Source organism: Syngnathus floridae, chromosome 4 (genome assembly GCF_059516105.1).
Source record: "Syngnathus floridae isolate MCC-2025c chromosome 4, RoL_Sflo_1.0, whole genome shotgun sequence".
Taxonomy (NCBI): domain Eukaryota; kingdom Metazoa; phylum Chordata; class Actinopteri; order Syngnathiformes; family Syngnathidae; genus Syngnathus; species Syngnathus floridae.
In genome coordinates this window covers 7,571,490-7,585,593 of record NC_142416.1, presented here as the reverse complement: position 1 = coordinate 7,585,593, position 14,104 = coordinate 7,571,490, and the positions used below count along the sequence as shown (strand labels likewise).

At 39.5% G+C, this 14,104-nt stretch overlaps 1 protein-coding gene across 1 annotated transcript in view; it reads right to left on the bottom strand.

The window, feature by feature from the left end:
• The window catches only part of LOC148398671 (sodium/potassium/calcium exchanger 3-like), a 31,134-nt gene that overhangs the window by 2,406 nt on the left and 14,624 nt on the right, over window positions 1-14,104 (bottom strand). The window contains exons 3-15 of the mRNA XM_088374718.1: window positions 13,827-13,903; window positions 12,409-12,483; window positions 11,824-11,908; window positions 10,314-10,417; window positions 7,835-7,909; window positions 6,558-6,583; window positions 6,407-6,460; window positions 5,668-5,798; window positions 3,317-3,477; window positions 1,075-1,324; window positions 809-975; window positions 562-676; window positions 218-330 (exon numbers count right to left, since the gene is read on the bottom strand). Coding sequence (XP_088230844.1) covers window positions 218-330; window positions 562-676; window positions 809-975; window positions 1,075-1,324; window positions 3,317-3,477; window positions 5,668-5,798; window positions 6,407-6,460; window positions 6,558-6,583; window positions 7,835-7,909; window positions 10,314-10,417; window positions 11,824-11,908; window positions 12,409-12,483; window positions 13,827-13,903 — 1,433 coding nt within the window. The remainder of the gene's footprint in view (window positions 1-217; window positions 331-561; window positions 677-808; window positions 976-1,074; window positions 1,325-3,316; window positions 3,478-5,667; window positions 5,799-6,406; window positions 6,461-6,557; window positions 6,584-7,834; window positions 7,910-10,313; window positions 10,418-11,823; window positions 11,909-12,408; window positions 12,484-13,826; window positions 13,904-14,104) is intronic.

Sequence of the window (14,104 nt, the reverse complement as noted above, 5' to 3'; positions counted from 1 at the left end):
TACTGTGTTCCTCAAATAACTACAAGATGCAGTTTCTTCACGTCATAGCAATCTTATTAAGATTTTACGATCCTTTCAGTCATTTAACCTCTGATAATATTCTTTTAAAGCATGAGGTCACCGCTGACAATTGGTCACGTCCTTTATGGACTTAGCTGTGTTCTATTCTGGTCAAAGTCCGGCAGCATCTTCTCTGTGTGGTCTGACAAGCACTCACAATGGAGCCGTAGTCTATGCAGAGAGTTTGCAGTGCCCACGGCAGGCCCAAGCCCACCAGGATGTCAAACACATTACTGCCTATAGAGTTGGAGATGGCCATGTCCCCCAGCCCTGCAGCAAGGAGAAGAACACTGTCACGGTCTGTGAGCCAGTCCGCTATCTTTATCTCTTCTTTCCATTGCTTTCTTCATATTTAATGCATACGTATTTTGCCTGTGTACACTATATAACCTTCATTTTCAGTTTTAATTGACCTCAGAAAAGTATTCTTTCCACAAAACATTTTTAATGGTCCGCAATGGGGAAGCCCGCATGTAGACCGTATCTCGGTTGGACTCGTACCCTGTCTTGCAACTATAACACTGGCCATGCAGTCTGGGACACTGGTTCCTGCTGCCAGAAAGGTGATTCCCATAATGACGTCAGGGATGCCGAACGTGAAGCCAATCACAGTTACCTGAAAACATTAGCGGTAGTCACTGAACACCGTTCTTCTGTGAAAATGCTGGAACACATTACAGCCAATACAACGGCAAGAAGCATCCTGTTTTTGGAGGTTACTGATGTTGGTACGTGACATTGGACTGACCATCCACACCATCACGTAGGAGAGGCCAGCAATCCAGATGGTCGCAGTGAAAAAGGTGACCATGAACCATTTCTCCCAACGCTGCTTGCCACAGTTGGGCACGGTTAAGAAGAGGAGCAAAGACAACGGCCACATGGTTAACCACTTCACCTTGTTACACACACCCACTGGCAGGGCAGAAGATAAGAAGATAGCATATACTGTCAGTAGTAATATTCGCATAACCGGTCAAACTAAATGATTACAACTTTGTTTCAGAACATTACCTGGAGCTTTAAAAGGAACCAACGGGCCTTCATTGCCTTCGTCTCTCTCTCCATCATTCTCATTATTCTCGTTATCCTCATTTTCATTCTCCATCACGTAGTCCGGTTGCTGAGGCATGTATCTCCCATTCAGACTCTGCTCGGCTCCATTGTTCTGTAAGCTCCGCCTTCCCTGGGCACTGGCTGCCGAATCAGTGTTCTTTGTGAAGCAGTTGACCCGAGTCTCAGTGGTGTTGATCACTCTTTGTCTCTGGCAGTGATAAAACATTACAATCAACCTCCTTGAACTGAGCCCGTGACTTGTGCAATATTTGGACATGCTATGTTAAAGGTAGCAGCCCGAGTACAAACATGAATTTATCAAATACTCGTACACTTGTCTTAAGAAAAATTAAAACCATAGTCACGGTCAACCAATATTACGTGGCTTGCTTAGTGGTGGACAAGTGGGCATCGTCCTCCGTACCTGAGTTTCCGTCCATATATCAGCCTCGCCCAGTCGGTACAAGTCAGCCAAACACCGTTGATAACTGACTTTAACGGTACGACGTCACACGCAGTTGCTGCACACCTGACATGCAGCCAAATAAATTAGAACTATAACAGAGTTGTACCCGTTTTGGTCACACAGACCGTAATGACCGTAATGTTGTGTGCGTGTGTCTGTTGTTTTTATTTTTTTCTCTTTATTTGGCTGCGTGTTTGCTTCTGTGTGCATGTGTGTGACGTGGAAGTCATGTTCTCATCACTGATTGGCTCTCGCCCACGAAGCACGGGCTGGGCCAACGTGGGTCAGGGGTGGAAAACTTTATGAGAGACGAATGATGCCCACCTCAGGTGGTGGAGAATAGATACATTAAGGTTCCTTTACAGCACTTGTACAAGCATTTTCCCGTGCACAAACATTTAGAAAAAAAATATTTTTATAAAGCATACCGTATTTTTCGCACCAAAAGGCGCACTGGATTATAAGGCCCACCCTCATTCAATTTTTTATTTTAGAAATTATCTAACATATAGGGCGCACCGGATTAAAAGGCGCATAAAATAGATGCTATACTGCAACAAACTGAGGTTGACTAGGGTTGCAGTATGCATCCACTAGCCAATAACCAAAGAGCCCTCTGTAAACAATTGCGTTTCTCAAACTAGCTCCTATAAAATGATCGGAACTGACTAAAGTTCGATCTAACACATTGGTGCTGCTTACCTATGTTTCCCTTCCATATCGATCCGTAAATTTACTCGAAACATTAACGGAGCTGCCTATTTTGATATGAAATAGCCTCGTGCGTATAGCAGCTATCATTATAGCATTAGCCACCAGCAAACTCCCATGAGCCTCAGCTCGCAGACTCCCATGAATTCAGCAAAGTGTCGTGGCTGCCCCCTGTAAACAATCACGTTTCTCAAACTCTCCCCCATAAAAGTGATCGGAACCGACTAAAGACTGATTTAACACATTAGCGTTGCTTATTTATGATTCCGTTGGATATTGATCCGTAAACGTACTCGAAAACATTAACGGAACAGCCTATTTTGAAATGAAATAGCCTCGCGGGTACAACAGCTATTCAGTGACGCCCCGTGACCACGGTTGCCGTAATGCTGGGAAGCGATGCGACCTTGTAATTTACTAGTCGTACTAAAACGTACTGAAACATTTTGGCAGAACGCTGTGTACAACCAGTATGGATCAACAAATTCATCAATTGCTCCATATATAAGGCGCTTTGCATTATAAGGCGCACTGTGTTTTTTTGGAGTAAATTTTAAGTTTTTAAGAGCGCCTAATAGTGCGGAAAATACGGTAATCCATCCATCCATCCATCCATCCATCCATCCATTTTCTATTCCGCTTGTCCCCACGGGGATCGCGGGCATGCTGGAGCCTCTCCCAGCAGTCATCGGGCAGTAGGCGGGGGACACCGTGAACCGATTGCCAGCCAATCGCAGGGCACACAGAGACAAACAACCATCCGCACTCGCACTCACACCTGGGGCAATTTGGAGTGCTCAATTGGCCTACCAAGCATGTTTTTGGGATGTGGGAGGAAACTGGAGTGCCTGGAGAAGACCCACGCGGGCACGGGGAGAACATGCAAACTCCACACAGCAAGGGTCGGAGGTGGAATCGAACCCGCATCCTCCTAACTGTGAGGCGGACGTGTTAACCATTGCCGCCTATAAAGCATAATGTGCTATATAATAATTATTAGTAATAAAGTCAAACAAAAATCACCTCACTGATAATCATCCGGGAAGCCATTATTAGGCGGGTCCTTGGGGAGAAATGACTGGTGATCATGATCCTCATGCCAGCTTCAGAAAAAGTCAGTTGGTGTGGGTATGCAGACAGAAGCTCATCTACCATCAGTACAGATGGTTTATATTGGAGATTCGCTGGGGAGAGGTGAAACAAAACCATTTGTCATCTGTGTTCATCAGAAATTCAAGTACAGTCAAACATGTGAATTTTTCAACATACAATGTGACATTTGATCAAATATTTGACTTAATATCCAAAGTAATTTAGTAAAGGAATTTTTTTGGTGGACCCGCACAAACCTGCAGTTCAGCACCGGTGGATTTATACTGTATTTTCAGTTTTTTTTTAAACAAAAACATTGTTTTTGATGAAACTATAATTTGCGCCAATTATATGCATATATTTGCTATTTGTAGGCCTTCCCATTCCTTATCCCGTGAGAATTGTGGGGGTCCACTATACATTCAAAACATAGTGGAGGCAATGAAAATGACTCATCTACCCATCAAGTATGACATTGAAGCAAGGTCAATTTGAAAAAAAAAACAGGACTTTGAAAATCCGTTGTATGTGTACCATTTAAAACTGTCAAACACAAGGTGGAGGTGACTAAACTACAGAAGAGGCATTCCATCCCAGGTTCCTTTGTCCTGCCCATGTTGCAGGCAAAGGATGAGGGACACCAAAGTTCAAAAAGAGGATGGACTGAGGAATGATAGAAGTGAGTTTTCGTCCATCCATGTAATCCCTATCTGGGTCAAGTGCAGACTAAACTCTCATCCGGCGGACAGTTTCAACACACAAACATATCTGCCCCAAAGACATGGGTTGCCGTTCCTGCTTTGTCGGTACGTTCAGACTGAATGTGAATGTAAATGAAGAAAAAATGTTTCTTCATGCAGGAGGTGTCAAAAGAAGATTAAAGTGAAAAGTGATTTTTAAGAAACACTATTTATGAGACATAACATTGACAGAAAGATAATACAATTGACTCTTTTCAGAGTTACTGTCAACCAAATGTTTTATTACCACCTGGCAGTCTTTTTGTGTCACTGCAGTGTTAAGGTGTCAAAATGAATCGATTAATCAACCACAAATCGATCATTAATCGGCTCATATTTTAACAGTCAAGTTATCGTTAAGAGCAATTTTTAACTGAAGATTGTTCAAACCTTCTGATTTCAGGCTCTAAAAGTCAAATTCAAAGTCAAATGATGTTTTAATACATGCATTTAAACACAAATAAAATTGTCTCCAATTAATTGATTAATTGATGAAATAATCTGTAAAATAATCAATTCTAAAAATATTCTTTAACCCTGCTGTAGTGTCTTACGAGCGCATTATCAATAAAGTTTTTACGACATAAAAAGAAAAGAAACCTAATGTGAATATTAACCCAGTAGTGGGTTTCTGTAAATTAAATGGACGTGAATAGTAAATTAGCCAGGTAATGAGGTTTAAATGTTCATTATTGTGTATTATGAAATCTCTGTCGTTAACCTATCATTCACGCCACAACGCATGGCAAAAAAATGAAAGCCATCGTGTGTGTGTGTGCGTGTGTGTGCGTGTGTGTGTGTGTGTGTGTGTGCGTGTGTGTGTGTGTGTGTGTGTGTGGGTGTGTGGGTGTGTGCGTGTACGGGTGTGTGGGTGTGTGCATGTATGTGTGTGTGTGCGTGTCCCCACGTGAGCATTGAAGTCATCCAGCAGAATGACTGAGCCCCCGAGAGGAGCGCTCTTCCAGCACACCCTCCAAGAACTCCAAAAATTGCCAGGTATGCTCTGAACTGCTGTTTGGTGCAAAGGCACAAACAACTGTGCACCACTTCCAGGCCTGGCTACAGAGGGGGGCCCCAGTGACCCACGTCCAGACAAGGGAAACTTGAGCCATTAATTGTAGGGAAACTTGAGCCATTAATTGTAATCATCATCATCAGGGGTCTTTTGAGTCATGCTTTGTCTGGTCCCTCACCTAGGACTCGTTTGCCATGGGTTGCCCTGCCAGGGGCATAAAACCCCAGACAATTTAGCTCCGAGGATCACTGGGACATGCAAACCCCTCCACCACAGTAAGGTGACGACTCACGGAGAGCTGTACCACTTCCAAAAATGTATTTGCTTCCCTTGAACATTTGAGGGTAATGTTGAAATCAAACATAGCATAGTATAAATAATTATATAGAATAAATAATGTGGAAATTACATTTGTACATGACACCAGGAACAGATTTGGCAAACCCAGTAAAAATGACAACATGGCATATGTTGCAGTTTGGAGGTGGTGAACTGAAGCCTGAGTGAAAAATATACAAATTTGTTACCTTTGTTGAGCAAGGCTGCAGTTGCATCATAAGTAACATCTTCCAGATCACTGCTTCCTGTTAACTCACTGACCAGATTTACTGAGCTCTTGTTTGGACGGTTGAGGCATTTCTGGACCCTGCTGTTAAACCTGATAGTGACAAATGGATTACGAAAAAAAAAAAAAAAACCACTTGTGCAATAGATAGCCAACAGCCATATATTCATCATAGGCAATAGTAAACAGCCGATGAGACTTAACATAGCTCTTTTTCTTTCTCCCCAAAGCAACACAGATACCATGAACTCTGCTGTCTCCCAATGTGCACATCATCCTAAAACATTTATGAAAAGATGACATAAAAATAACTTGGCATTAGGATTAGCTGGATCTGATGACAATTGATTCTATACATGGTAAGATGGGGGGAAAGCTGGCGTCAATTAATCTTTTACGTAACTGCAAAGCGCTATATTGAAATATATACCTTCATGTCAGTGGAAGTAATATGAGACATAAAGCCGTTCTCTAATTTGCTGATTAGTGCTTTGGAGGGGAACTTATATCTGTGATGGTATAGTTTGGGCAAGTCGTGAAAAACGTGCTGAATAACATACTATATTACTATATTGTATTATACAATACAAACATTTTCCAAGCCGGAAAAAACTAAGCTGTATTCGTTCAGCAATGCTGGAGATTAGTGCAAAGAGCCCACTGTTTATTTGTGACATTGAAGTCATCCGAAGGTGACTCACTTCATGATGAGGATGTAGATAGCATACATCAGAACCAGGACAAGAGACTCCCACCTTGACACAAGCATATACGACAACCAGTCAAGTTTTCATCACAGATGAGTAATTTGCTGAATAATAAACAGACAAAAATGTGTATTCTTTTTCTCACCAGCACACCTTTTCATCATGGATGAACTAGAGAAGCACACAGAAAATGGGACATTTTATTCCATTACAATTGACAACACTATGCAAAGTCTGATCCTTTAGGTATTGTCAGAAATGCCTTATTTTCTCAAGCCAACATTGTCATGAACAAAATCAATAATACATCAGTGGAGTTCAATGAGTGAAATTTAAAGACAAACCTAAGGTAAACATAATTTGACCTTCTCGCAACATTTTGAAATACATATCTACCTGTTCAGCATTTTCTTAGACATTACAGTTGCCATTTACGTTCCAGAATTTACTCGCAAAAGGCAGGACCCGTGCAGTAGAGGTTGACTATTTTTGCTTTTTTTAGGAAAGATGATTTACACTTATATTATTCCATTACAAATTCCCCACAAGGTTCCTACTCTTAAAAAAAAAAACTTTTAATGAATTTACTTTCTAAAATACAAACTGAAGAATACCTGAAGATGCTAATTATAGGCTGCATTCAGAAATTAATGTGAGTGAAGCGCACTGCCGCACTCTGACTCTTACAGCACAAGAGGAAGACGGATTATCCACTTAATAACTAAGTTAACATTTTTATTTATAAAATATTTATATTAATTATATATTTATATTATTAATTACGTTTTATTCATCAAATGTCCAACCTTAACTATAATCTTGTGTTGCATTGTTACTAAAGGTACAATCTTGGTAGTGAAAACTGAAATCAAGTTGCCATGACTTTGATCTCTTTTTCTTCTTCTAAAGTAGTCGAAGATGAACAAAATTCCGTCAGAAGTATGTTAGTAGAGAACCGTAGTCATGGCAACTGGGTTTCTGTTTCCCCAAGATTTTAAAAGGTGCATTCATCCACCAGGATTGAACCTTTGCCTAAACTATTACTCAGGGATGTAGTTATTGTAAACCATTTTGTGGGCGACGAGTGTTTTTGTACATAAAAATTAAAAAAAGTAAACAAACAAACAAATAAATAAATAAACAACATTTTGTGCCTTGTCTGATATACGTACTAGGTACTTACTTTTTGCACAACATATCTGAACAGCAAAATTTAGAAGACTACATTTCAACATTTTTTTGTGAACTTTTTGTGAGTATAGTGCTTGTTTTACATGATGTTTTTCAGACATTTAACCCAGGATCCCCCCAACAGAAGGAAACAAGATCAAACATAATCTTTAAACCAAAATCAAATTGTAGAGTACTAGAAATCCAATGCATGTAATTTGAAGCATGAGGGTCCCAAAATGAGTCTCTTACCGCAATAAGGGCTGTTATAGAAAAGGTATAGTAAATAGAATCTCGAAGGAGAGCCCAGTGAGAGAGCTTCACGGCCTGTAGGGAGAGAGAAATACATTTGTATAGTCAGTACAGTTTTGTATTTATTTATTATTATTTTTTAACCACATATACATGACTAGAAAACAGATAACGGATAAACGGTGCTGTATTTTTAATAATAAGATTCAAAAGAGGTGTCAGTGTTAGTACTGTTTGAACTTTTTGTGTTCTGAGCAACCGTCATCTTGCGATTGGTCAGAAGTCACATCTTGAATGTGCCACTCCTACCTCTGTATGCCACCTATGGTGTGAGTGCTGCTAGGAGCCAGAGTCAAAGAATTGCATACTTTGTGCTTTGCAAGTCTTTCATCTTATTCCTTTAAAAGTCTCAGCCCCGCAGAAACTCCCTCCATATTAAATCTGTGATGCTGCACAGTTGATTATAATATACCGTTAAACAGGTTGGAAACTTGGGTGGGATTAAATGGACCAGTCCTAAAATGATTCAGGTCCTACTTGGGGTAAAGCCATTTATTTTGTGACCATTGAAATGTTTATATCTGATCAAATGGCCATGAGATGTCCTTCAAGGGTCAGTCTTTGGACATCTTTTCTTCTGTCAGTATATATCTTTTGGTCAAATGCTTCATGTTGGTTATCATGGCTAGAGCATATTAACAACTTGACGAACCAAAATTTAAGATACTAGGTAATTGTTTGCCCAATTAGGAAAAGAGGATTGCTGTTAGAAAAGACATTTACTGTCTTTAGAAAACAACGAGCAAGTTAAAAAAATTGGCGTGCTGAGATCTGACTTTGAGCAATTTTATCAAATCAATCACTAAAATATCCTTTGAAAAGCATCTCCAAACAGAAGGGTTGCATGCTCTAAGCAGAACAGGAGAAACTTATTCATGCTTTTGTCTCCTGCTGTAACGGTCTTCTGAATGCACTCCATCAAATGGACATCAGAGAGCTGCTGCTCATTCAGACTGCTGAAATAAAAAATCTCTGTCTCCTTTTGAAATGAAGGCTTCCAGTGCCGTCAGCTGATGAGGTTTTAACAATTGTGTTTCTGGTTGTTTAAAACTGATTGAACACCGAATGATGTTAACAAACTATCATCTATCCCGCATACCATTTTGAATGAGGATGGACTTCAAAGTAAGTAAACGACTTCAATTGGACGGTTCGTTTTGAACTGAGGCCGAGCTGTGACTTGTGGAAGCGAGAAAAGGCCCTTGTTCATGAGCCTTTATTAATTATTTCCGAATAAAGAGTCATACTATCTTAAACATTCAATGACTTGACAGATGCAATTCCACTTAAAATGTGCTTATTTGAAGTGAATTAATAGTTTGAAATGGGAAGTGCACTCCCCCTCCCAACATACTTTCGATTAAGGTGTCTGTTTAAGTCAATCTCACAGTACAGTTTTGTTGCAATTTTAGAAACCTACCTATACTAAATATTTTTTAAAGCGCTGTCAATGTGTTTAAATGTTGTCAGTGTATGTTCCTTTAGCAATTTTGTTAAGCTGCTTTTGTTCTCGTTGCTCTGTTTCTAAATGTCGTTAGCTGTTTTGTTTGGAAAGTGTTGTGTGTTGGCTCATGCTAAGCACTTAGTTGTCTTGTGTATGAAGCGTTCCAAATAAATAAGACTGCCTTCTTGCCTTGTCTATTATTATTATGTTAATAAAGATGAAGGCTATTATTATCATCATTGCGAGAAAAGTCAAAGAACACTGTGCTATAATGTGCATGTAACAGACCAGATGCTGAATTTACTGCACATCACTCCAAGCCGTTATATCAGATGTTTTGCTACCTACTTCCTTATCTCATGATGATTACATAATATACAATCTGGGATTGCATAACCGTCTAGTGTTTGTATTTTCCGGACCAAAGAGCTTATCCTTGTACTCTGTTCATTTTAAAGCAAGGGCTCAGCCTTGCACTTCAGATGGTGTCAGTAAGGGGGTGCTCTCAATGATATGTGTGTCTTGATGCAAATCTGCAATCAATTTACTCTCGTATAAATCATACAGTAATACCTCTACTTACGAACTTAATTGGTTCCACAATCGGGTTTGTAAGTAGAAGAAATGTTTTCCATAGGAATCAATGTAAAAGCAAATAATGCGCGCCGGACTATCCCAAAAGTCACACTTTTTGCACTATTGCTCTGTGTAAAACACACAGAACATCAATTTTATTTTTGCTTTTTCAAACTTTTATAACAAAAAATGAATGTCACTTTATTCTTGACCACCTAACTTTGCTTGGGGAGGGGGAACCTGTTCTAATTTTCTACACTTGCTAAAGAAATACCTCTGAGAAGACACACAAAAAGTCAGACTAATAAATTATTGTATGCAATGTGCTCCTAATTCAAAGCCACCCACCCGGTCAGTTACAGTTTTGACTATCAAATCAGCACCATTATTAGTTCATACCTGTCCTGCAAAGAAGCCACAGACGCCAATGATGCAGAGTATATTAAAGACTGCTGAGCCAACAATTGTGCCCACACCCACGTCACCTTTGGTAACAAACACTCCTGAAGTGAGAAAGTGAGCCAAGTTAGACTTACACAAAACACACACACACGCGTGCACGCACAAACATGCACGCATACACATGCTCATACATACAGTTACCCAGATACCCAGACAGATAAAATACATACAGACCTCAATTACATGCATGCCTGCATACATATACATTCATACATACATGCATGCATGCATTTTACATATTTACATACGTATGTATGCACATACATATGTACGTATGTACGCACATGTACGCATACATATATAGTACATACATAAATACATACATACGTACGTACGTACATACATGCATACATACAAACATGCATACATAAGTACGTACGTACGTACGTACATACATACATACATACATACATACATACATACATACATACATACATACATACATACAGTGGGGAGACACACGTATACAGTGATCCTTCGTTTATTGCTGACAATTGGTTCCAAGACGATAGGTGAAAATCAGTGATGTGGAGTCAATATTTTTACGATTTCGCACAAGACTTTTATAATTGTATTTTTAAACACTTTATTGTAGTTTTAAACACTTTATTGTAGTTTTAAACATTTTTTTAAACATTTTAAAGTTAAACTGACTTTTACAAACATTCTTTAGGTCTTGACTAAAACTCACAAAGTCACAAAAAAACTACTGTAAATGTATCACGGCTCCGCTCTGCTCTCGCCGTGCTGGCCGGCTGACGCGCCCCCACGGTCCAGCACAATGGCATATCCAAAGCCTGTTTTTATGATTTGCTCTGGACCCTGTTTGGCTCGACCTTCTGCCTGTCCCCGACCAGGAGCTTGCTATGCCCATCTACTTGGATGACGCACGACGCGCACTCGCTGACCGGCTCGCCAGCTTGCATCGTCCGGTTCATCAGCTTGCCTCGTTGTCCTGCTCTGCCGGCATTCCAGCCCTCTTTGTCTCCTTTTCCCTCTTCCCAAATGAAGAGCCAGCGTTGCATTTGTTTGTCCTGCCTTGTTAGTGACAAAACAACACGCAAATCAGAGATGCTTCCGATTCTGGTGCCGCAAACAAAGTGGATACGTTGTGGGACTGGAGCTAGAACTGCTCTTACAGCTCTAAGCCAATAAGATCAACATGTTCCTATTGGTCCTGTCTCCCCTACCGGCCAATAGTGTGTTCTACAGTCATATGGGCAGACAAAGCCCGCGAAAAAGTGACGCCGCAAAAAGCCGCAATAAGTTACGATGCACTAAAATATCCACAATATTTAATGTTCTTAAAAAAACGCGATGCACTGAGGCCGCAAAAGGGGAACCGCCAAATAGCGAGGGATCACTATAATTACATAATTATACAATTATTTAGTGTACATGCTACAGTCATACATGTCATGTTCCAGCTCATTCTATGTCTTCATACCAATAATGGAGGTGAAGAGCTCAGGAGCTGAGCTGCCTGCGGCCATGAAGGTTGCACCTGCCACATCCTCACTGAGATCAAGATGCTGCAAAACCCGGGGATAAAGAAGAGTGGTTATGAATTGGAGGTATTTGCTGTTACTAGGCACTAGTAACTAGTAAAACCACTTCTGCTTTTTATTACATTATTGAAGAGAAAGATGAGTGCTGGTCTCAATGACGTTTGGAACTCGAGACCAAAACAAGATCATGACCTTCATCATGGACTAGTCTCAGGATACTAACACGACCAAATTCAAAGTCAGCAGGGATAGGCTACAGTTCACTTGTGATCCTAATGAGCAGTAGCTGTATAGAATATGGATGACTGGGCGGGCGCACACCTTTGTACAAAATGTACTTCTGCTGAGTGTTTTGTATGTGTCTTTGTATGTGTACCACCCCCTCAACCGTTTTTCACCAACCTGAACTTTTTTTAATGCAATGGTTCTCACCTACTAAAATTTGGTGGGAATCCCGATGATAAAAGATTGAGATAAGTCATAATCAACACAACAGACAGATTTGTTTATCCACAGAGGTGTACCTCACATATCTTCTCCAGGGAGGGGACAAAGTAGTCATCACAGACCATGGCTAGGGCACAGAACATGTAAATAGTCTGGGAAGACAAAGTGGTCAAATTAATTATCAGTAAACATAACTATTTTGCCAACCGGGATTTTAGTGTTAAGCATTCCAAGTCCAAAGGCTTTGGCGTGAACATATTTTGCTTCATTCATTGATATTTTGCTTCAGCCCTGTGACTTTCTCCATACATTGTTTTCTCCATTGAATAACAATAACGAATGCAGCCTTGCTCCTACAGCTAAATGAATTTCATATGCACCATGAAAAATAAATCAGGGAATGAGGTAATTGATGCTGGTAAAGACAGGGAGCTCATGCACACGTAGCACAGTGCATAAAGGGATCATTAACTTAACATGATCATGAATAATCTAACTGAATAATTACGTTTCAAAAAGCAGGGTAAGAGACTATGGACGAAAAATAAATACCTTATTCATTAGTAAAGGTAAAAGTTGATCTAAATAAATATATTAGATTGAATTCATGATTAGCACTGGCATTAATGGAAAAATGTTATATGAGTTACTTAAAAATCCGTTTGCTATGTTTTACAGTGTTGTGGGTGAAATGCACTCATAGTGCTTATCAATTTCCTTAGTAAATTTGTAAAAAAGTAAAATTGTGTCTTGCTCCCAAAAATTCAAACATAAAAAATAATCGTACTAAGTTCATCTTGTTTTCCCTTTTTAATCACTTCACTGGTTCTTTTATATCAAACAAATTATTTTAGGTGCATTACCTGACATGTTTCGGCGGGTTCTTCCGCCGTCACTCTGATGAAGGCGGAAGAACCCGCCGAAACATGTCAGCTAATGAACTTAAAATAATTTGTTTGATATAAAAGAACCAGTGGAGTGATAAAAAAATAATCCACTCGGAGAGCTGCTTTAACCTTTAAAATATTCAACTGTCTGTTCTTCTTTTCCAAAAAGTATTGTAGACACATATTAGTCTTTTTTTTTTAAGTTTAATCATTTTAAAATGATTGAGAATAGATTTATTTTATTGTGTGTGGGAACAAAATGATAGTGATGTGGTTGGATATTTAGTGTTCTGAACACTGCTCTCCCTTCATGAGCCTCTGTTAATGTCAGCTACACAAACATCAGCACACAACAAGACTAGATATGGTCACACTGCAAATCTATAATATAGAATATAAGCTAAATCTGTGGTATTATTGCAATGTTACATTAATAATAATAATAATTATTATTATTATCATTATTAAAATTAATTTTGATAGTCAAAGCCACCTTGCCACCAACATTCTAGCATATTAGCTGGTTTATTGTTTAAAATGTAAAAATACTGATCTTATAAATTGATAAAAGCGCACTCTTGAATTATACAGAGGTATGGTTAACTCACACACAACACATGCAAGGCCACTGCTCCTTCTGTTCTCTCTTTGTTTGTGAACAGGTCTCGGGGGAACTCGTGTAGAGCTGCAAAAATAAGAAACATTCCAAAGAGTTAAAGAGAAGGTGTTGTGTCTCTATTTAGTCTTCATTTGCATTCATAACGGTATTATACATCACAAAAAGTTTCTGTGCTTTTGGTGGGGGAAACAGTGACGTGATGTAAATCTAGTTAAGATGTGTATGAGTTTGGGTTTGGCAAAAATCTGAATGATAAGGGACTTCAAC